General features: G+C 39.4%; 1 protein-coding gene across 1 annotated transcript in view; it reads right to left on the bottom strand.

Moving 5' to 3' along the window:
• Il1rl2 (interleukin 1 receptor like 2) overlaps positions 1 to 17,683 on the bottom strand; it is a 36,404-nt gene extending 18,721 nt beyond the window's left edge. Inside the window, exons 1-7 of the mRNA XM_042695366.1 lie at positions 17,602 to 17,683; positions 17,219 to 17,324; positions 17,049 to 17,125; positions 15,342 to 15,573; positions 12,761 to 12,956; positions 6,635 to 6,800; positions 3,365 to 3,439 (exon numbers count right to left, since the gene is read on the bottom strand). Coding sequence (XP_042551300.1) covers positions 3,365 to 3,439; positions 6,635 to 6,800; positions 12,761 to 12,956; positions 15,342 to 15,571 — 667 coding nt within the window. The 5' untranslated portion in view covers positions 15,572 to 15,573; positions 17,049 to 17,125; positions 17,219 to 17,324; positions 17,602 to 17,683. The remainder of the gene's footprint in view (positions 1 to 3,364; positions 3,440 to 6,634; positions 6,801 to 12,760; positions 12,957 to 15,341; positions 15,574 to 17,048; positions 17,126 to 17,218; positions 17,325 to 17,601) is intronic.
• Positions 17,684 to 21,752: the final 4,069 nt, after the last annotated feature.

Genomic DNA, 21,752 nt, shown 5'->3' with positions numbered 1-21,752 from the left:
CAGCATTATTTACCATAGCTAAGATATGGAACCAACCCAGATGCCCCTCAGTAGATGAATGGATCAAGAAAATGTGGTATATATACACAATGGAATTCTATGCCTCCATCAGAAAGAATGACATTGCCCCATTTGTTAGGAAATGGAAAGACTTGGAAAAAATTACAGTAAGTGAAGTAAGCCAGGCCCAAAGAAACATAGGTCCCATGGTTTCCCTTATTTGCAATAACTAGTATATATGTCTGGGACAAGCAGAAAAGCTCAGATAAGATGATGTTAAGTGAAATGAACCCCAAGATAAGGACACAAATGGTTTTTTCTTCCTTGCTATTGTTTCTAACGTATTTATAAGGAACCATGTGATTTTTTTTGTTGCTTTGTATGTCCCTGCCCCATGGTATAATCACTATTTTCACTGTATTTGATGTTGGTATAATTTGGGGAGGGGAAGGGAAAAAACAAAATGTTTAAATTAGGATAAGATTGGCCCACTGCAACAATGAGATGTACAAGACACTATGCTGCAAAACAAACTTTACAATTTAGGTGGGGGTAGGAGGGTTGGGGAATGTAGTTGAGGAGGTAGGGGGGACAGGATGGTAGGGGAAAAACAAAGGAGGAGGCAACAATGCTGGATAAGTAAGTGAAGTAAGCCAGACCCAAAGAAACATAGGTCCCATGGTTTCCTTTATTTGCAATAACTAGTATATGTCTGAGTCAAGCAGAAAAGGTCAGATAAGTTGATGTTAGGGAAATGAACCCTAAGATATGTATTCAAATGTTTTTTTTTCTTTCATGCGATTGTTTCTAACACATTTATAAGATGATTTCTTTGTTGCTTTGTATGTCCCTCCCCCACAGTATAACCCCTGCTTTCACTGTATATGATGTTGGTATAATTTGTGGAGGGGAAGGGAAAAAACAAATTGTTTAACTAGGGATACAGGTGGACCCATTGCAACAGTGAGAGGTACAAGTCATTATGTCGAAAATGAACTTTACAACTTTGGTGGGGGGGAGGGTTGGTGGGGGGAAGGATGGGAAGGGATGGGAAGGGGAAACAAAGGAGAAGGCTACAATGCTTGATAAGAAATGTACTCATTATCTTGCCCATGTAATTGTAACCCCTCTGTACAGTATTTTCACAATAAAAAAAGAAAAAAAAAGGAAATGTACTCATTACCTTGCTCATGTAACTGTAACCACTCTATACAGTATTTTCACAATAAAAAACTTATTTTAAAAAAAGACATTAAAAAAAACATTAAATGAAATTCTACCCATTTTTAATGGTTCAAATTGGTAGACAACTGGTAAACAAATGCATCTTGCTGTCGAGTCCTAAATATCTTTGTTTACCAGAAATACTTCTTGGGCCAATTTTAATCGTATGTGTGTGTGTGTGTGTGTGTGTGTGTGTGTGTGTGTGTGTGTGTGTGTGTGTGTGGCCAATTTTAATCGTGTGTGTGTGTGTGTGTGTGTGTGTTTGTGTGTGTGTGTGTGTGGCCAATTTTAATCGTGTGTGTGTGTGTGTGTGTGTGTGTGTGTGTGTGTGTTCAACAGTACTGTGACTTGAATTCAGAGCCTCATGCTCTTGATTGGATTTTTTGCTGAAAGCTAGAGCTCTATCACTTGAGCCATACCTCTACTTCAGTTTTTTGCTGATGAACCAGAGACAAGAGCCTTTCATACCTGTCCACCTGGGCTGACTTTGAACCTCTGTCTTCAGACTTCAGTCTCCTGAGTAGCTACAATGATAGGTTTGAGCTACCAGTATATGTGTATCCTCTTGGATTTCTATTTCCTCAATACAATTAAAACAATTGTCATTTGTATTACCTAGTACTTCTGAAACTTTCAGCTTTATATTTTGAAATACTATTATTTGATACATAAAAATTTTATGTATGAGAGAAACTGGAAATAAAGTTTAGTGCTGGGATACTTGCTCAGCATATACAAGGCTCTGAGTCCCCAGCCTTGCAAAAACAAATTGTAATAAAGTATTGTAACAAAGCAATCACATAAAGTGATCCGATTGTCATTTAATACATTTTGGCCTTAAAAGATTAATATCAGACTGAATACTGATCAAGATTCATTGTATTCATATGTGCTTTTTTTGAATGGTAACTCCTTTGTACAACTACTTAAAGGTGGAAATAAAATAAGTAAAAGAGAAAAAAAAAGCTTATTAATAGATTGAAATCCCCTAGTCTGTTTTTTGTGGTATGTCAAGCAAGTGATAAACTACTTATGCAATTAGTTTTTAATAGGTATCTTTAACAAATGTATTGGTACTGAGACTTGAGTCCAGGCTCTTGAGCTGTTGCTTAGATTTGACTCAAGGCTGGCATGCTACCACTTGTGCCAGGCCTCCATTTCTGACTTTTTGCTGGTCAATTGGAAATAAGAGTCTCTCAGATTTGTCTGCTCAGGCTACCTTTGAACGTTGATCCTCAGATCTCAGCTTTCTGAGTAGCTACTATGACAAACATAAGCCATTAAAAAACATATATAAAATCATAATGGTTTCTAATATATGATTTATCTGACCAGCTATGTTTTAATAGAGTCTAAGAGTCTAATTTTTTCTCAGAAGGTCCTCAATATGTTAGGGTTTTTCACTCTATTTTTTTATTTTACTTTAAGTTTAAAACAATAATAATTTGAAGTTAGACACTGGTGGCTCCCACTTGTAATCTTACCTACTCGGGAGACTGAGATCTAAGGATGGCAGTTCAAAGACAGCCCAGGCAAGAAAGCCCATGATACTGTTATCTCCAATTAACCACCCAAAAAGCCAGAAGTGAGGCTGTGGATCAAGTGGTAAAACACTAGGCTTGAGCAACTATGTTCATGGACAGTGCCCAGCCTCTGAATTCAAGCCTTAAGTCTGGTACCAAAGGAAAAAAAAATGAGCCCTCTTTTCCTTGTTGTGCTCCCAAATGGAGTTTATGTTTTTAATCTTTTCCCAACTAAGTGAAGAAACATAACAAAGTAATTTCTCCTGCTCCTTAAATGTATAACCCATTATTACATAATATAACCCAGAATTCTGGACCAACATTATTGATTAGTAGTTTATTTCAGAATTGTTTTTACATTTCTATCACTATTGCTTCGATATTTATACTGATTATTGAGACCCACAGTGTTTATGGCCAGAACCACATACCAAACCTGCTGTCATGGTTTTAATCTGATGGCTCTCAAGAGTATATCTGGTGGCTGGGTGACAGGGGTGGGGCAGGGTGGGGAGGGAGCTATTCTTCATCTCTGAGATTCTGTATAGTCACTAGAAAACTTGTACCTCTCTGAGTTTGGCCCTGGTAATTTCAATGACTGTAATGGCTTTACTTACCAAGTTTCACTTCAATGGAATTGTTTTTTGGATAAATGATTTTAGGGATTCTTCCTCCATTTTCAATTCTTTCTGCTAAGAAATAAAACCCACATAACGTTCCATGAGCCCCAAATACAATATATCCAAAGTACTTCAATGTAGTATAATGAAAGATAGCATGTCACAGACCTTCAATAAGACAAAATTGAGCTACCAAAAGAATTTACTTAAGCCGTGATAGTATTTGATAATAATGTAAACTAATAACTTGCTCTAATGAACCTTATTACTTTAACAATCCAAACACACATAAACAAAGTTCTAGCTGAAGTTCTAGGGAGAGACAAATGATGACCCTAACTTACCATGATGTGTGGTTTCATTCCTCCCTCCTCCTACCTTGAAGTTCCACATTTGTTTTACATCCTTTCCTCTTCTGTTGCTCCCCAGTATCCCATGAGCACCTCTCCCTTCATGATCACCTCTCTGCCCCTCAGTCTTTCTCTACTCTTCCTCTCTATTTGCTCACCAAAACTTATCAATCACCTGCTTTGTCCCACACCTTTTTTATATATTTGGGGTGAGAGATGGAAAAGTTGTAAGACAAAAGAAAACTAGGAAAAATGCAGAAATACATGTCCTGTGTAATGATAATATTTGTGGGTTCTATAAAGCAACCCAATTTAGTAAATCCAAAAAGAAGTTAGTGCCAGCTAGTTAATGGACAATGAGCCCCTAGTTCACATTCATGTAAAACCTGGAAGTCATTCTAGGCAATAGCTTTTCATTCCTCACCATCACCAAGTCCAACAATGACTGCCTAGTCTCTGTCTCTGGCTTCACTTCTTATCCCTCATTCTTATCTCTGCTCTTTCCCTAGATAATCTCATCCACAATCACATCTTTGATTTTCATGTAAAGACCAATGACTTTCAAAATCTAAGCTCCTCTAGCCCTTCCTCTAGCCTGCAGACTCACATAGGCATGGCCTGTTCTACAACTCCTTTTGGATGTCTCAAAAGCATGTCACCTTCAACCTCTTAGTTGATCTTCCCCTCCCAAAGCTATCTTGTTGCACTGACTAGCATCACCATGCAAACAATTGCATATACGCAAAGACCCTGACCCACCTTATTCTCCATTCCCTATATTCAAGTTTTTTTTAATTGTTTTCATTTAGAGGGAAAGAAAGAACAGTTAAATACTTCTTTGACTTGTACCTTCATGTTTACCACTAATTTCTAGAAAACCTCACCTAACTAGTTCTTGATGTGTGGTTGCCCTGAGTGATATGTCTGTGCAGCATGCATGGTCTCAAGTTTGCCTCTGCAGATGCCTTGAGTACAACCAGAGCTTTCCCTCTTCATGTTACCCATGTCAGTATGACGTGGCACCTGCACTTCTGCCTAGCTCCTCACCTATCTTATGCCCGTACAAAACATTCTGTGTGCAGCACCTACCTGCTGCTTCCGAAACAAAGATCAACCCACACTACTCTCCAATTCTCAGCCCCTCTGAGTGCTCATCATTGTTCTTGAAGTGTAATCCATAGTTCCCAGTTTGGATTTTAGGGTCCTACCTGATCCCAACCTACCATGATTCCCAACATCAGTGTCACTCCAACCCACCTTGTCTGCATGACAGCATTAAATCTAATGTAACTTATCTTCTTCACTAAGAGGCTCTTAATGAAGTAAATTAAAATTAAAGGCTAACAAAACTCACTTAAATCACATAAGCTATTTGTGAGTGGGCAGGAAAGGGCTAGCATTCAGTGAGTTGCTGGACGTACATAATAAAAGGTGCACCCTGGATTAGCATCCGGGTCTCTATCAGGGAAGCAGAGACCATGCATGCTGCACAGACACATCACTCAGTGCAACCACGCATCAAGAACTAGCTAGGTGAGGTTTTCTAGAAATTAGTGATAAACATGAAGATACAAGTCAAAGAAGTATTTAACTGTTCTTTCTTTCCCTCTAAATGAAAACAATAAAAAAAAACAAGCTTCCCTCTGTCTGGTATGATAGCTCAAGTCTCTAATTTTAGCTACTCGAGAGGTGAAGGCAGCGACCTAGCTACCAGCACAGTGGCTAGACACAGTGGCAAGTGCCTGTAAGCCCAGCAATATGGAAACACAAGTAGTGGGATCACAGCCTATGACACCCCTGGTATAAAATGAAAACCTCCCTTGAAATTAATCAACACAAAAAAGAGACCAGAGGCCTGGCTCAACCAGGAGAGTGCCTGCCTAGTGACTGTGAGGCCCTGAGTTCAATCCCCACTACCACTAAAAACAATTACAAAAAGAAGGGAGAGAGAAGGAGAGAGGGAGGAAGAAAGAGAGAGGGAGAGAGAGAAAAGGAAGGAAGGAAGGAAGGAAGGAAAGAAGGAAGGAAGGAAGGAAGGAAGGAAGGAAGGAAGGAAGGAAGGAAGGAAGGAAGGAAGGAAGGAGGAAGGAAGGAAGGAAGGAAGGAAGGAGGAAGGAAGGAAGAAGGAAGGAAGGAAGGAAGGAAGGAAGGAAGGAAGGAAGGAAGGAAGGAAGGAAGGAAGGAAGGAAGGAAAGAGAGAACATAGAACAATTCCTTGTCCAGTGCATTTAATAAAGAAAGTGCTTACTTGAGCATTCAGGAACCTGTTTTTTAAATCAGTCAGCTTTGTGAACATTGATAATTTGGTCTTCTCCTAGGCCTCTGTAAGCTTGATGACTCAACTTAATTATTTTTAGGGTTTCTTCAACTTCTAAGATTCTGCTTTCAAATCCCCAGAGCATATATTTGACAGAAACATGCAGGTCAAGGTTGAGAACTGACACCCCATTAACAGGAAGTTACCCTAGAACCATATCTAAAGACCCTAAAGTTTACAGAGCTCAAGTCAAGGGAGGCCAACATTGGAATGGCCCACCAAAGTATTCACAAATGATAGCTGAAGGAAATTAGTAATAGTAATAATACCTATCATGTGCTGAACACCTACACTTTATTAGACCCTCTATCTGTGACCCTATATTTATATTCTCACTTAACTTTCACAATTAAAATTAGAATGTTAAGTATTCTGATCTGAGGAGTTTGGGGGATAGGAAAACTATGCTTGTCCATGCCCTTTGACCTAATTTGTCCTATCTTTTTTTTTTTTCTAACAGTAGCATATTTGAGATGATCATATTTTAGTGATACACTTCTGGAAAAATCAAGAGCCAGACCACCATTGCTCAAAGCCTGAAGCCAGCCAGCTTATGAAAAGCCAAAAGGAAAACTAAGCAACAGATGTGAACATACTTACTGATGTCCACCGAGATGCTATTTAAAACTGTGTACTGTGCCCCTGCATGATTCAATATAGCTTTGCAGGCATAACTCCCACTGTCCTGTTCAGACACAGTGTTCACATAAAGTCTCATCCCTCGAGGTTCAAACTGCTTCCCTATTGATTCAATCTCTTCACAGCCCTAAATTCAAAAATAAATAAGTAAATTTAATGAGTATTTGGGAATACTAGTTGTGTTCTCGATTAGCAATAAGAAAACTATGCTTAGACTTTTGATTATTCACAATCTAACTAGAAGACAATAGAAATAGGTAAATGATAGATAGATATAATATGTAGATAGATAGAAAATAGAGATAAAAGACACATGATAACATACATGATAGGTAGTATATAATTCATTTATACATACATACATAATATACACATACATACATATAAGGATAGATGGGTGTATACACACATGCAAGGGCTAGATGGTTGGAGATGACAGGTAGATAGATGAATGGATGGGTAGTTAGTATGCTAATTAGTTTGTCATCACTGTGACAAAATCCCTGACAGTGCAAATTTAAGGGATAAAAGAATTACGTGCATGGTTTCAGATATTTTAGTTCATCTAAAGGAAGGCAAGGAAAAGAGCTGATCACAGCAACCAAGAAGCAGAGGCAAAAGAATAACTACAGAGGCTGGATTTCTTCTTTTGCACCTCTTATATTCATCTGGGGCTCCAGCCTATGAGATGGTACCACCTTCATCAAAGCAGGCCTTCCCCTCTTAATGAATTCTGTCTGGAAACATTCTCACATATACTCCCGCAGGTATCTTCTCCTAGTCTCCTTGGCACTTCCCATTCCAGTCAAGTTGATAATCAAGATTTGCCATCAAAGAAAGTAAATAGGTAGATGTATAAACAATAGAGAGGTAGATAGATAGATAGATAGACAGACAGACTGATAGATAGATGCATATATACATAATGCATGCGTAGAAAGATAGATATTGCAAGCCCAGGTGAATAATGATTATGTCACTTATCTCGCAGATGAAATTGCCCTTCTCCAAGGGAGACCTTAACATTGAAAACAAACCTGGGCTGAGCTATGGAGAGCAATGTGATGTAACTTTTTCTGTCACCTAGGCCTCACCCAAATGAGTTGTCTTGAGAATGTCTTTGTCTCTTGCTATATCCAGAAACCACCCAGAGGAATAGTCTCACATTCCTCTGTTCTGTCAGCAGCTGACATTCTTATATTAACCATCTTCACTTCATGGGCCCAATTCTGAACTTTCTCAGGCCTGTTTGTCCTTTTGGAAGCTCCACTCTACAGAGGGACTGCTTGACTAATGGAGTCCTTTTCAGCACCCAAACATTTGAGTTGTTGCTCTTTATCAACACTTTGAGAGACCTCCACAACGCAGGAATAAGATATAGTTACTGCCATCAGAAGGCTCCCAATCTATTAGATAAAGTACACATTAAAAAAACCCTCAATTAAATAAAAACTATAACTAGTACAAAACTTAGTATTGTACCTTGTCCTCACTTGCCAGCCACAGTGTAGAACCATATTTCTTTCTCTTACCCAAAACAGTGTGAGTAAAACTACTTCCATGGTGAAATTCAACAATTAATTAGTGCCAGAACAAGTGTTTGCTTACAACATGTAATATGACATTCCAGAAATCCTACATATTCCCTATACTGGATGCTAAGTTATCTTCAAGAGTCAAGTGGATAAAAGCATTACACTTGATAATATGATATCTCCTTCAGGATGCAGATATAAAGAAATCTGAGTCCTTGGACTTCGGAAAACACTTTCTTAGGAAGTCTTTACTTGAAAATCCCAATTAGTTCTAATCCATTGGGACGTTGCTTCAGAATGTAAACCCTCTGCAAGACTTACTTTATATGTCAAAATTATCAAGATTTGAAATTAAAATATAAATAATAATAGCAACCAACATATAAATTCCTTTTTACTCTAGGAACCCAGAAGAACACTGCTAATTGAGCATGTGCAATGCTTCAGATACACTAATCAACCTAGAGCATTCAGGCAAAGAAGCATTGAGTATTGGTGGAAGTAAAGGAATCCAATCATAGAAAACTAGAAAAAGAGAATGGATACTTGAAATTTAAGAAGTAAGAAAGATCATTTGTTTGTTAGTGTGTGTGTGTGTGTGTGTGTGTGTGTGTGTGTGTGTGTGTGTGTGTGTGTGTTGCTTTGTTTTGAGAACAAACCTTCTTGCACTGGGCAGAAAAGAATAAAAAGGGGTACTACTAGGTACCCCTTTGTAACTAAGTAGTTACAATGCAATTGCCTTAAGCTAATGGTAAATAAAGTCTAAATGACAGCAGAGACAGCATAAAGAGAACACAAAGAACTTTTGTTCCATAGAACTCAATGAACTTATTCCATCAAATTCAAATCTGAGAAAGAGCAGGTCTTTGACATGTCCAGAATGATCAAAAGAGAAGATAGAAGACAGAAGAATCAAGTAGCAAAATCGTTGACAGGGGACTCCAAAGTAACTGTGCTTAATTTGTTTAGATTAAAAGGTAACACTGAGAAATGGAAACACTATAATTAAACAACATAATTAACAAGCTTAAATTTCAGTATTAATGATTAATTAATTAATTTTATAAATGTACTTTTGAGTACATTTACAAAACCTTTTGAGGAGCATTTACAAAAGTTGACTATATGCTATACTATAAATCTAGTCTCAACAAATTTCTAAGTACTGAAATTATATATATTTTCACTTCCATAATGCAAGCAACAGTTATGTTTAAAAAGGAAAGCACACTGCATTGGCAAATTAACCCATCTTCCAAAATTATCTATAGTCAGAGAAGAAATTACATTGAAAATTGGTATATTTTGAATTGGTTGATGAAAGCATAATATATCAAAATGTGAAGAATGCAACCAAAATTCAATTTAAAAGGATGCTAGAGCACCAAGTAGAAATAGATGCATTTGTAGGCATTCTGAACCTACCAAAATTAAGTCAAGAAGATATAAACCATATAAGCTTAATCCCTAATATCCAAAAACTGGAAACAACTAGCAACAATAATAATCAATATTATACAGTAACAAAAATGGATGAGCTACAGATACATGCCAAAATGTGGATGATTTACACATGTTTACCATTGATGCAAAGAAATAAGACATGCAATACTATGCATAATATATTCAAATTAAGTTCAAGCACTCAAATCTGATCTCTGATAGTGCCTATCAGAGGAGTGGTTATCTTTGGTAGTTTCTGCAGAATAGCAGGGGTGAAGTTTTGGAGGTTGTAGTAATGTTTATTACTACACCATAATGACAGGGGTAATTAAAGATGCGTTCCTCTCTCAGCTCATCAAAGTTTGTCCACTTAAGATTTATGTACTTTCTACGTGTATGTTAGACTTCAATAAAGAAGATGTTTAGTACATACCCATCTGTAATCTAGATAGAACTATAAAAACATCTCTAAGCCAGTCAGAAAATAATAAGAAAAAGAAAAACAAAAAATGGCTAAATATATGGAAAGGAAGGGATTCAGAAATGGTCAGTAAGCAGAAAAAAATGTCAATCTCATTAATAATTCGGGAGATAAACTAAGATAACAGTGCAACATTTATGTTCACTAAACTGGTTTTTTAAACTTAAATCTTACAATTGTACAGTCATGCACAGTTGTTGCAAATCTTGAACATTCTTGATGAGAGAACAAATGGATACAAATATTTGTACAGTGGTTTGGCAAAAAAGTAAATAAAGTAAGATGCCTTAGAGTATCTCTACCATTTTGCAATTCTAGAGCTTGTGGTGATCACATGCATTTAATGCACAAGCAAAGATGCATAGAGACAGATATGAGGACATTCATGGGGAGACATTTCCAAAGTACTTGCAAAGGAAAAAAAAAAACAACCTAAGTGAATACAAATGCAGAGGGGGCCCTTTGGAAATACTAATAGAACTGACAATTTTCTCAAAAATTAAAGTGTGGTTTTCTGTATATATGTGCATGTGTGTATACACATGTGTGTGCATTAACATGCGTGTGTGTATCCACTTGGGGTGGATGGGTACAGGGAGAAAGAAGAAGAGAACAGATATATATTGTAATAAGAGATGAAGGTGAGACTCACTAGAGAAGCAAACATTAAAGAGAAGAAATTATATACAACATGCCAGTGTAGATGAAGCCTTTGATGAAATGTTCAATTTACTGGAAAACAGTCTTCCCAGAACTCACTCAATCAAAAGTAAAGCATTTGTATAATCCTAACACCACTTGAGGAGGGAGGAGTACTGAATCACTTGCCCTGTCTCCTCTAACCCCTCTTATTCAACAGCTGTCAGTGAGTATTTTATATGATCTTCATAATTTATATTTCAATACTATGGAGCAAAGGGAGAGAGAGTGATGCATAGGATTAATGTGATTAATGATCATGTGCACACATGTGAATTACCATGATGGTGAAACTCTTTAGTCCAATTAATATAAATAAAAAAAGATGAAAAAAATTACAGGAAAGTAAAACAGGATGTCTTATTGTGGGATGGATACCCATAAGAGAGCCAAAGACCATTGGAGAAGGTGGATATGGTCTCGTCTAAGTATTTTCTACAACAATGGAACCTGTTGAAACTATTCAGGAGGCTGAGATCTTGAGAATGTCCATTTTAAGCCAGTCTGGGCGGACAGATTGGAAAGACTTTTATCTCCAATTAATCAGTAAAAATAAGCCAGGAGTGGAGGTGTGGCCCAAGTGGTTGAGCACCAGCCTAAGCCAAAGAGCCAAGCGAGAACACGAGATACACACACACACACACACACACACACACACACACACACACACACAGAGGAATCTATCAAAATTGTTCTAAGGGGGGAAAAAGGATGAGGAAGAGAGATGGAGACGATCAGAATACATTCATTATATGTATGCATAGAAATATCATATTGAAACCCCCTCTATAACTAACATGGGCTAATGAAAACAATTGTCAAAAAATGGGATCAATTGATGAAAATTCATAAAAAAAATTCATAGCTGGGCATTAGTGGCTCATATCAGTAATTCTAGCTACTTAGGAGGCTGAGATCTAAGGATCCCCTTTCCAAGTCAGCCCAAACAGGAAAGTCCCTAAGCCTCTTATCTCCAAAAAAATCCAGAAGTTGGGCTGTGGCTCAAGTGGTAGAGAGCCAGCTTTGAACAAAATAGCTCAGGGAGAGCACTCAGGCCTTGAATTCAAGTGCCAAAACTGGCACATGCACACACAAAGAGAACCTTCATGATCCAGATGGCCATGATGGCAAGTGCTAATAAGCAGAGTAAATCAAATTGCTTTCTGAGCTCTTCTATGCCAAGGGTTAGGTCTTCTGCATCTATGTAGCATCACAGTCAATGAGAGTGTCACATGAAAACCCAAGATGCAGAAAGATGAGCACAAGAGACTCAGATTGCACTAAAAAGAAGAGACTAGAGAATATATTTTTATCTGTTTGTATAGCTTTACATAATGGGATAATAAGAGAAACTGATCATGGTAACTACTTTATTGGTTAAGGTAAGATAAGTCCAGAGCAGACTTGAAATAGAAATGAGAGCAATGTTTTCTTGGGAATGATTTCCTGTGATTTTGATTGTTGAGTCACTTGCAATGAAACAGGAGCCATTCTAGCAAACTAATGTTAGAGGGGAAAGAAAGAAGAATAGACTAGCCTGAAAATAAGAATAGTGGCATTGATCAAGATGTGTTGTGCTTATAAACTGGTTTATTGAATTGAAACCTCTTTGTACAACTACCTGAAGATAACAAACAAACAATAAATAAAAAATAATTGGAAAGATAAATGGAGAAGTGTAGAGGGCACCAATAACAAAATATTACAAAGTCATCAGAACCATGAAATGTAAAATAAGTAACACAGTAATATTAAGGTAATAATAAATAGGGTAATGTCATTAGCTAAGAATAGAAAATCTATCAAGCTCACATAAATACCCTTACCAAATTTATCTTGAAGATTCAGTTTAATCTAGAAAAATGTGACTATTTTATAAAGAAGACCAAAAATATCAATAGAATAGGTTGTTGTTTTTTATTTTTTTACCTTATACCACTTTATTGAATCCACGAGCAAAGTCTCTGGGAAATTCAGGTGGCACATGAGACTGCCAGATATTCCCAGATGGAGTGTTTGTTGGTACTCATCTGACAAATTTTCTAGAGTCGTTCTGGAAGTGGCACACCAGTGTTTTATAAAAACAGTGAGGTTCATGGGTATTCTGTAACAACTGTTGGCATTCCTATGGGATAGTAGCAGATTGAAACCTGTCAACTCTCAGTCACAAACTCAAGCAATTCAGTTCATCACAGCTTTTCAAATCACTTCCAAAGCACTGTGCAAACCCTTTACTTCAAGCAAAACATTAGGCATCCTGTGATCACTCAGCAGAATGCAACACATTCTCTCCTGTATCTACGTAGTAGAAAAACTGTCAATACATTAATCAAGTAACCCAAATGAACATGGCCTATGAGGGAAAAGTGTCCACTAGAGTCTGTGGTGCCACTGATCTGCAGAGGACATAACGCACATACCTAGTATTCTAGCACAGAACCACACCTAGACCTAATCATGAAGAAATACCTGACAAACAAAGGAAGGCTATAATATAAAAAGGAATTTTCTGAGGGGGGGGGGAGGGAATTGGGTGGGGAAGAGGATGGGAAGGGATGGGAAGGGGAAACAAAGGAGGAGGCTACAATGCTTGATAAGAAATGTACTCATTATCTTGCCCATGTAATTGTAACCCCTCTGTACAGTATTTTCACAATAAAATAAATAAATAAATAAAAAGGAATTTTCCTTGTACTCCTTAAAATGTCAATGTAAAAAAAAAGACCCTCAATGCTATGAAAAACAAAGATCAAAGAACTGCTCTATATTAAAAGATACTCTTAATAGTGTGAGCCACATGCAAAGAATAATTCTGTACTGAACCATATTCAGCAAAGTAAAAAGCTACACAGGCCACTATTGTGGTCATGGATAAGATGCAAATATAAACAAAGAGGAAACTGTGGTATGACTGTTTAATTTCCTGAATTTGTTAACTACACTGTAATTATGTAAGGCAATATTCTTGCTACTGGGAAATACATATTAAAATCTTAAATGTTAAAAAGAGGAAGGATGAGAACAACTGAAACAGTTTAGAAAAAAAATGTAGTGTATAATGAACATTCATATACCCATAAAGAGAAAACAGCATAAGAAAAATGTGGAGAAATCATCTTAAAAATGGAAACCTATCTGGGTGCTAACAGCTCACACCTGTAATCCTGGCTACTCAGGAGGCCGAGATCTGAGAGTCACAGTTTGAAGCCTGGGCAGACAAATAGTGAGAACAATTTTCTCCAATTAACCACCAAAAAACAAAAACAAAAACAAAACCCAGAAGTGAAGGTGTGGCTCAAGCAGTAAGACACCAGCCATAAGTGAAAACACCAAGTGAGGAATGCGAGTTCTCTCACTGGGGAGTTCAAACCTCAGTACACACACACACACACACACACACACACACACACACACACACACACATACACACACACACACACACGCATACACACACGCACACACACACACACACACACACATACACACACACGCACACACACACACACACACACACACACACACACACACACACACACCTGGAAATCTAGGTAAAGAATGGCAGAGAAATTTTACATCATTTTGTAAATTTTTTTTTTTTTGCAGGTTTGGTGGGTAGGCTAGTCTAGACTTTGATCATTCCTAGTTAAGTTTGCTGATGCAATTGGATTGATAGGTGCATACCACCACACAGCTTTTTCAGTTGATAGAGTCTCATTAATTTTTTGGTCCTGGCTTGTCTTAAATTACTATCCTCTCCATCTAGGCCTCCTAAGTAATTAGGATTACAGCTGTGAGCCATGACACCCATACCATTTTGCAAGTTTTTTTTTGTATATTTGAAAATATTTCAAAGTAAAAATTTAAAAATAACAATACTAACCATATCTTGCTTTAAAAGGTGAAAGGGTTTTATTCCTACATGGTTAGGCTTTTACAACAGCATTTGCATTTCAAGAAGGAAACCAACAATAAGATTAGTACAGACATACTTTGCAAGTGAATTTCAATGAAAGCATCATTTCAAAAGGAAAAGATTCATGTTCCAAAACTGGCTTACCAATATGCTGTATTTTAGCTGGGTATCAGTGGCTCTCAACTCAGGAGGTAAGGAACTCAGGAGGCTGAGATCTGAGGATCAAGGTTCAAAGCAATCCTGAGGAAAGTCATGAGACTCTTATCCCCAGTTAAGCACCAAAAAGCCAAAAGTAGAGCTGTAATTCAAGTAGTAGAGTGCTAGCCTTGAACAACAAAGGTAAGGGACAGTGCCCAGTCCCAGAGTTCAAGTCCCAGCACCAGCATACCACACACATACACACACACACACACACACACACACACACACACACACACACAGAGTATTTTAAAATGTATTCACTGGGAGTCATCTTTTAACAATTATAAAGCCATATGATATTATTTAGCACATCACATTTTCGGTTCATTAACAATTTCCTTAAAGATACATAAATAGAGAGAGATTAATTCATTCTATTTTAAGTGAGTGACCTACTTTATAATACATTGGTAGATCCCGGAGTCCTCTAGTTTCAAGGGAAGAAATAAAATCCATGTTTGTTCCTGGTGAATTCTGTGTTGTATGTCTTTGGAGACTTGACTTTTTCTAGGATTAAACCATGTTACACGTACTTCCTCATTTGGTATTGAAGGTTTCGTGCAATTGAAAGCAAAAGCCTGGTCCACAGCTATTACCTCATTTCTCATTCTAGCAACCTCACACATATCTGGAGAAATAAAATGAATAAATAAGGATAACCAATAACCATGAGCTGGGAGCTGATGGCTCATGCCTTTAACCCTAGCAACTCAGGAGGCTGAGAATTGCAGATTGAAGGCAGACCAGACCTGAGAAGCTTATCTCCAATGAACTGCCTAAACAGCCAGAAGTGGAGCATTGGCTCATGTGATGGAGCACTAGCCTTAAGCATAAAAGTTTGGGGAAAGTGTCTAGGCTCCGAATTCAAGCCCCAGAAGTGGAAAGAAAGAAAGAAAGAAAGAAAGAAAGAAAGAAAGAAAGAAAGAAAGAAAGAAAGAAAGAAAGAAAGAAAGAAAGAAAGAAAGAAAGAAAGAAAGAAAGAAGGAAGGAAGGAAGGAAAGAGAGAGAAAGAAAGAAAGAGAAAGAGAGAGAGAGAAAGAAAGAGAGAAAGAGAGAAGAAAGAAAGGAAGAGAGAAAGAGAGAAAAAGACAGAAAGAAAGAAAGAGAGAGAGAAAGAAAGAAAGAAAAAGAAAGAAAGAAAGAGGAAAGAAAGACAGAAAGAAGAAAGAGGAAGGAAGGAGAAAGACAGACAGACAGAAAGAAAGAAAGAAAAGAGGAAGGAAGGAAAGAGAAAGAACGACAGGCAGAAAGAAAGAAAGAAAGACAAAGAAAGAAAGAAAGAGGAAGGAAGGAATGAGAAAGCCAGACAGACAGACAGACAGACAGAAAGAAAGAAAGAAAGAAAGAAAGAAAGAGGAAGGAAGGAAAGAGAAAGAAAGACAGATAGAAAGAAAGAAAGAGAGAGAGGGAGAAGAGAAAGAAAGAGAAAGAAAGAAAGAGAGAGGAAGGAAGGAAGGAAGGAAGGAAGGAAGGAAGGAAGGAAGGAAGGAAGGAAGGAAGGGAAGGAAAGAAGGAAGGAAGGAGAGAGAAAGAAGAAAGAAAACGAGAGAAAGAGAAAGAAAAGAAGGAAGAAGGAAGGAAGGAAAGAAGGAAGGAGAGAAAGAAAGAGAGAGAAGGAAGGAAGGAGGGAAGGAAGGAAGGAAGAAAGGAAGGAAGGAAGGAAGGAGGGAAGGAAGGAAGGAAGAAAGGAAGGAAGGAAGGAAAAGAAAAAAGAAAAAAACCTTAAAGTTATTATCTACCAAGCGGCGTTGTTTTTCTTCTATTTGTCCTGTAGCTAGCTAGCGTCACTTTATCCTAGATCAAGGCATTTTTTTCCTTGATAAAGGCAGTACAGCATCCATGTAACCATCTTAACTCGGGTTTTGACTTGAATAGCTGCCGAAATTTCCCCCCTCCCAAAGTCACCAGCAGCTCCCAGGGACCTTTGGGGCTGAGCATCAGAGAACATGGGTTTGGAACTTGCTGTGCCAGGTCCTCAGAATTCCTCCTGGCCAACGGGGAAGCTGGAGGCAGGCGGGGCAGGTCTTGAGGCTACTGGGATGTCCCCAAAGTCCTCCTAGGGGGATGGCGATCGGGGTACGCAGGAGGACGCAGGGAACTTACCTGCTCCTGCTCCGCCGGCAAGTGGAAGCGCGAAGACCGCCCCCGCAGAGCAGCCAAGCCAGCACCCCCATTTGAGGCTACGGAGGAGAAAGGAGACAATGGGAGAGGGAGGGAGAAATGAACGTGCCCTCCCCTCCAGAAGCGTCTCAGGGATCCCGGCCCAGGCTCACCTTCAGAATGGGGAGCTGTCCATCTTCTGCTCCGCAAAACCCGGCCCTTCCCAGCTCCTGTTCGCTCCCTGCGCGCGCCTTCGCTTAGAACCCAAGGAGCTGAGAGCTGTGGGTGGAGGGGCGGGTGGGTAAGGGTTAGGAGGCGGCGGGGACTGGGGGGGGTGGACCGGGTGGCACCCCTTTCTGTCACCTGGCAGCGAGGCTGAGTGGGTCCTGTGTTCCCAGGGGGGCCTTGGCCAAGCATCCCAGCGCAACCCTCAAGTCCCAGCCTGCCTCCCCGATCCCCTCCCGAATGGTGATTCCATGCACCCCGAACTGCTGCCCAGGACCACCTGGAAGGGAGAGACAGAGAAGGGAGGGAGGAAAACCGAGGACCACCAGACCTGAGGGACCTTGGCCAGGACCCCTAAGTCGCCCAACCGGTCCGGGACGCGCCCAGCAGTCCTGATCTCTGGCTCCCTCCAAGTCTTTCCCAAGGCTGGCGCCCCACCCACACCTGACTCAGCCGCAGATCCTGGTTAGTTAGCATCCACCTTGCCAGTGGGGCTGGGGGAGCAGGATGTCCCGGTGGAAAGCAGAACACCGGACAGGAACCGAAACGTCCCGTGGCATTTTGAAGCCTGGGTGTTTCCTGCCGCCAAGGGCGGGCAGTCCTACCTTGACTGTTGAGCGCTGTTGAGGAAGTGAGAGGAAGCTCTCTTCACCGGATTAGTTCTTCACCGTTCACTCCTTTCCGAATCCCAATTGAGCAGTCTTGACTTGTCCTGAATCGCCCTGTATGGAAGGCGCCCTATACGGCTTCTAAGAAAGGTTATTCAATGGCTGAGTCACACCTGAGCCTTGGGGAAAGCACACCTCTCTCCAGGGTGATTCTGCTGCCCTGACTGATCCTAAGGATGTCCACAGAGACCTGTTGCCCAGGCGGGCAGGAGAAACCCCAGAGACACTGCTGCTGGGAGGAAGGAAAAGACATAAATCGAAATCACTGTTCCTGGTGGTGTTCTTGGGATAGAAATCGGGAAGCAACAAAGGAGGAGGCAACAATGCTTGATAAGAAATGTACTCACTACCTTGCCCATGTAATTGTAACCCCTCTGTACGGTATTTTCACAAGAAGAAGAAGAAGAAGAAGAAGAAGAAGAAGAAGAAGAAGAAGAAGAAGAAGAAGAAGAAGAAGAAGAAGAAGAAGAAGAAGAAGAAGAAGAAGAAGAAGAAGAAGAAGAAGAAGAAGAAGAAGAAAAAGAAGAAGAAGAAGAAGGAAGAGGAAGAGAAGAAGAGAAGAAGAAGAAGAAGAAGAAGAAGAAGAAGAAGAAGAAGAAGAAGAAGAAGAAGAAGAAGAAGAAGAAGAAGAAGAAGAAGAAGAAGGAAGAGGAAGAGGAAGAGAAGAAGAGAAGAAGAAGAAGAAGAAGAAGAAGAAGAAGAAGAAGAAGAAGAAGAAGAAGAAGAAGAAGAAGAAGAAGAAGAAGAAGAAGAAGAAGAAATTGAGAAGCAAAAGCAATTGTGAGAGTAAAGGTGGGAATTGTATGCACTGACCTGTTGCATCATGCTATTTGGCCAGTGGTTTGCAAATGTCGACACTATTAGAAAGCATTGAGCCTTTCAGCTGGGTGCAGTGGCTCATATCTGTAATTTCAGCTGCGCAGAAGTTAGAGCTGCAAAGAATCTCAGTTCTAGTTAAGAACCCCAACCCCCATTTCAGCCAATAAACCAGGTGTGATCATCACATCGATAATATCAGCTGTACAAAAAGCATTTGATAGGTACTGTGGAAGACTATAGCCACAAACCACTAAGAAGGAAAAGCATGATTTTAGCTGAAAAATAACCAAAGCAATAAATAATAACAACAATGATAAAAGGTCTGGAGGTGTGGCACAAGTAGTGAAGTGTTTGTAAGTACAAGATCCTGAGTTGAAATCCCAGTACTGCAAAAAAAAAAAAAAAAAGTATTGGGGATTCTAACACTTTATGTGTGGCAAACATCAAAAATAGCCTATTAAAAATTTGAGAGAAGCATCTAAAAATCACTTTCTTTCTTATTTTAAATAATAACAATAACCTCATTTGTCACATGTTACCTTAAATATCATGTTTTAGGGGGGGAAATGACTCCCTCCTAAAGAGACTTACTTGAAGAAATAGACTTTTTCCCCATGTCAGCTAGCCCTTTGAGTGTCCAGCCATTGGAAGATGAAGTGTATTCTCATGTCTACCCACGTGTAGAGTGGAGACTGCTGGGTGTGGGAGAGGGGGGCAGATAAAGGAAGTTTGGACTTGGCCAGCCATGCTATATGTGTGCATTGAGATATCACTCTAAACCCAACTGATATACACAAGTGATACAAATTAATCATTTTAAAATCTTTAAGATAACAGGAAATTAGGACATGTGCTGCAAGTTCTTAATTACCCTGATAAATCTCAGGAACTGGACAGCATCGTTGACTAATAAAAAAGAGGAAGGAAGAATTCAAAGGAAATTGTTTAGAGAAGTTGTTGGTGGGTAACTGTACATGAGCTTTGCCATGGCCAGTAGCAGTAGCACCTCACACTGAAGCAGAAGAAAGCTTCCCACAGAAAATGGAGCAGAAATACCTTCATTTGCACTGACACAGTGTTATAAAAACCCAGCTTTTATCTGGGGGCAGGAATGCATAGCAGACCATATTACTAGACATGTGCTCTACTACATATGCCACACCCTCATCCTGGATTTGCTTTACTTATTTTTGGGTTAGAATCTTGCGTTTTTTTTGCCTAGGCCAACATAAGCTATGATCCTCCAATTTCCACTTCCTGAATAGCAAGGATAATATGCATGTTCCACTACACCAAGCTATAGATTGACATGGGGTCTCCCTAACTTTTTGCCTGAGCCGGCCTCAAATCATGAGCCTCTCAATCTCACCTCCCTTGAGGCTGGGACTACAAGCCTGAGCTACTGTGCCTGGCCTACAATGGTATCCTTTTAAATGTTATCCATACTACTAAAGTCCGATATTATCCCAGCCTTAAAATCTTATCCTTACCACTAAAGTCTACCAAAATGGCTACGATTAAGAAGACTGAACAATGCCAAATGTGGACAAGGATGGGTTCCATATACCGCTGGTAGGAGGCAAGTTGTCATAGCCACTTAGGCAAATGATTTGGTGGCATTTACTAAAACTAACTCAGCAAGTTTATTCTGAAGCCTTTCCCAAATATGAATGCACCATAGGGGTAGAGAAAATCTCAACCTGTGTCTTCATTAAGACACTCTGGGTCTATTAAAAGAATATAGTGATAATCATGGCCTGGAATCTAACCTACTGCTGCTAAGCTTTCTCAGATAACCCCTTTCTCCAGATCAAGAGCCTACCCAGAGTCTCACCTGTAAACATTGTTTACCTAAATAGTGCCATCAGCCGAAGACCAAGCAAATAAGATGGCTGAAGAGAGAAAATGGAGTGCAAGCCAAGGCAGAACTAGACACATATGCATAAGCAGAAATGGGTTCCCTGTGGGAACATACTCCCTCACTAAAGAAATCTAAGAAATTTCATTCCCAGGAACACACTGAATAAAAAGAAAACCTATGAACCCTGTGAAATGGTTATCAATGAAGCCTTTCTCAGAACAGGAAGCATAAGCCAAATGACATTTGTGATCACTTCCAGATCAAATGCCCTAACATAAACAGCCTTCATACACTTTCGCTCTGTGATTACATATTGCCCTCAGCTGGTTGAGCACAGTGCCAGAGATGTCAACATGATCCTATAAGCCTAGATTCAAGTTGTACAGGTTCAACTGGTCTAATGGCTACAAACTTTAGAGACTGCTGTTGGTATTTGGGCTTCAGATTTAAGATGAACAATACAAGACTTACGTAAATCAACCAAACCTTCCTCAGAAAAACCTGAGCCAAGTGTGGTAAAAGGGTAAGAAGAGCATGTTTCTGTTTTGAAGGGTTAATATTCATTTTAAACAGTACCATCTCTTTCCTCTCATTCTTCGCCATAATCTGTCTCTGTCTCCATCTCTCTGTCTCTCTCTTTCTGAATTTATAAAATAAATATTATTTTACCCATGCACATTTTCATATGTACTCTATATTTCTTTTTTTTTGGGGGGGGGGAGTCCAGTCGTGGGGCCTGAACTCTGGGCCTGGGTGCTGTCCCTCAGCTCTTTAGCTCAAGGCTAGCACTCTACCACTTGAGCCACAGTGCCACTTCCGGCTTTTTTTCTTTTTGCTTATGTGGTACTGAGGAATCGAACCCAGGGCCTCAGGCATGCAAGGCAAGCGCTCTACCACTGAGCCACCTTCCCAGCCCCCTGTACTCTATATTTCTTATCCTAAGAATTCTTCCCCCATAGTGATTCATTTATGCATTTAATTTTAGTGAAAGCAGACAAACTTCATTTTACTTGAAATGATCAAGTCAAATTAAGAAAATACATTTTGAGATTCTCTCCAAGTATGGGCTTTTCATACATTAAGACCTTGTGGTGTTGAAGATCTCTTTTACAAATGACAAAACCAGAGTTCAGG

This window comes from Dipodomys spectabilis, unplaced genomic scaffold (assembly GCF_019054845.1).
Source record: "Dipodomys spectabilis isolate Male_0828 unplaced genomic scaffold, ASM1905484v1 ptg000187l, whole genome shotgun sequence".
NCBI lineage: Eukaryota > Metazoa > Chordata > Mammalia > Rodentia > Heteromyidae > Dipodomys > Dipodomys spectabilis.
Note: the sequence above shows the minus strand (reverse complement) of the source record. Positions and strands in the feature narration are given on the sequence as shown.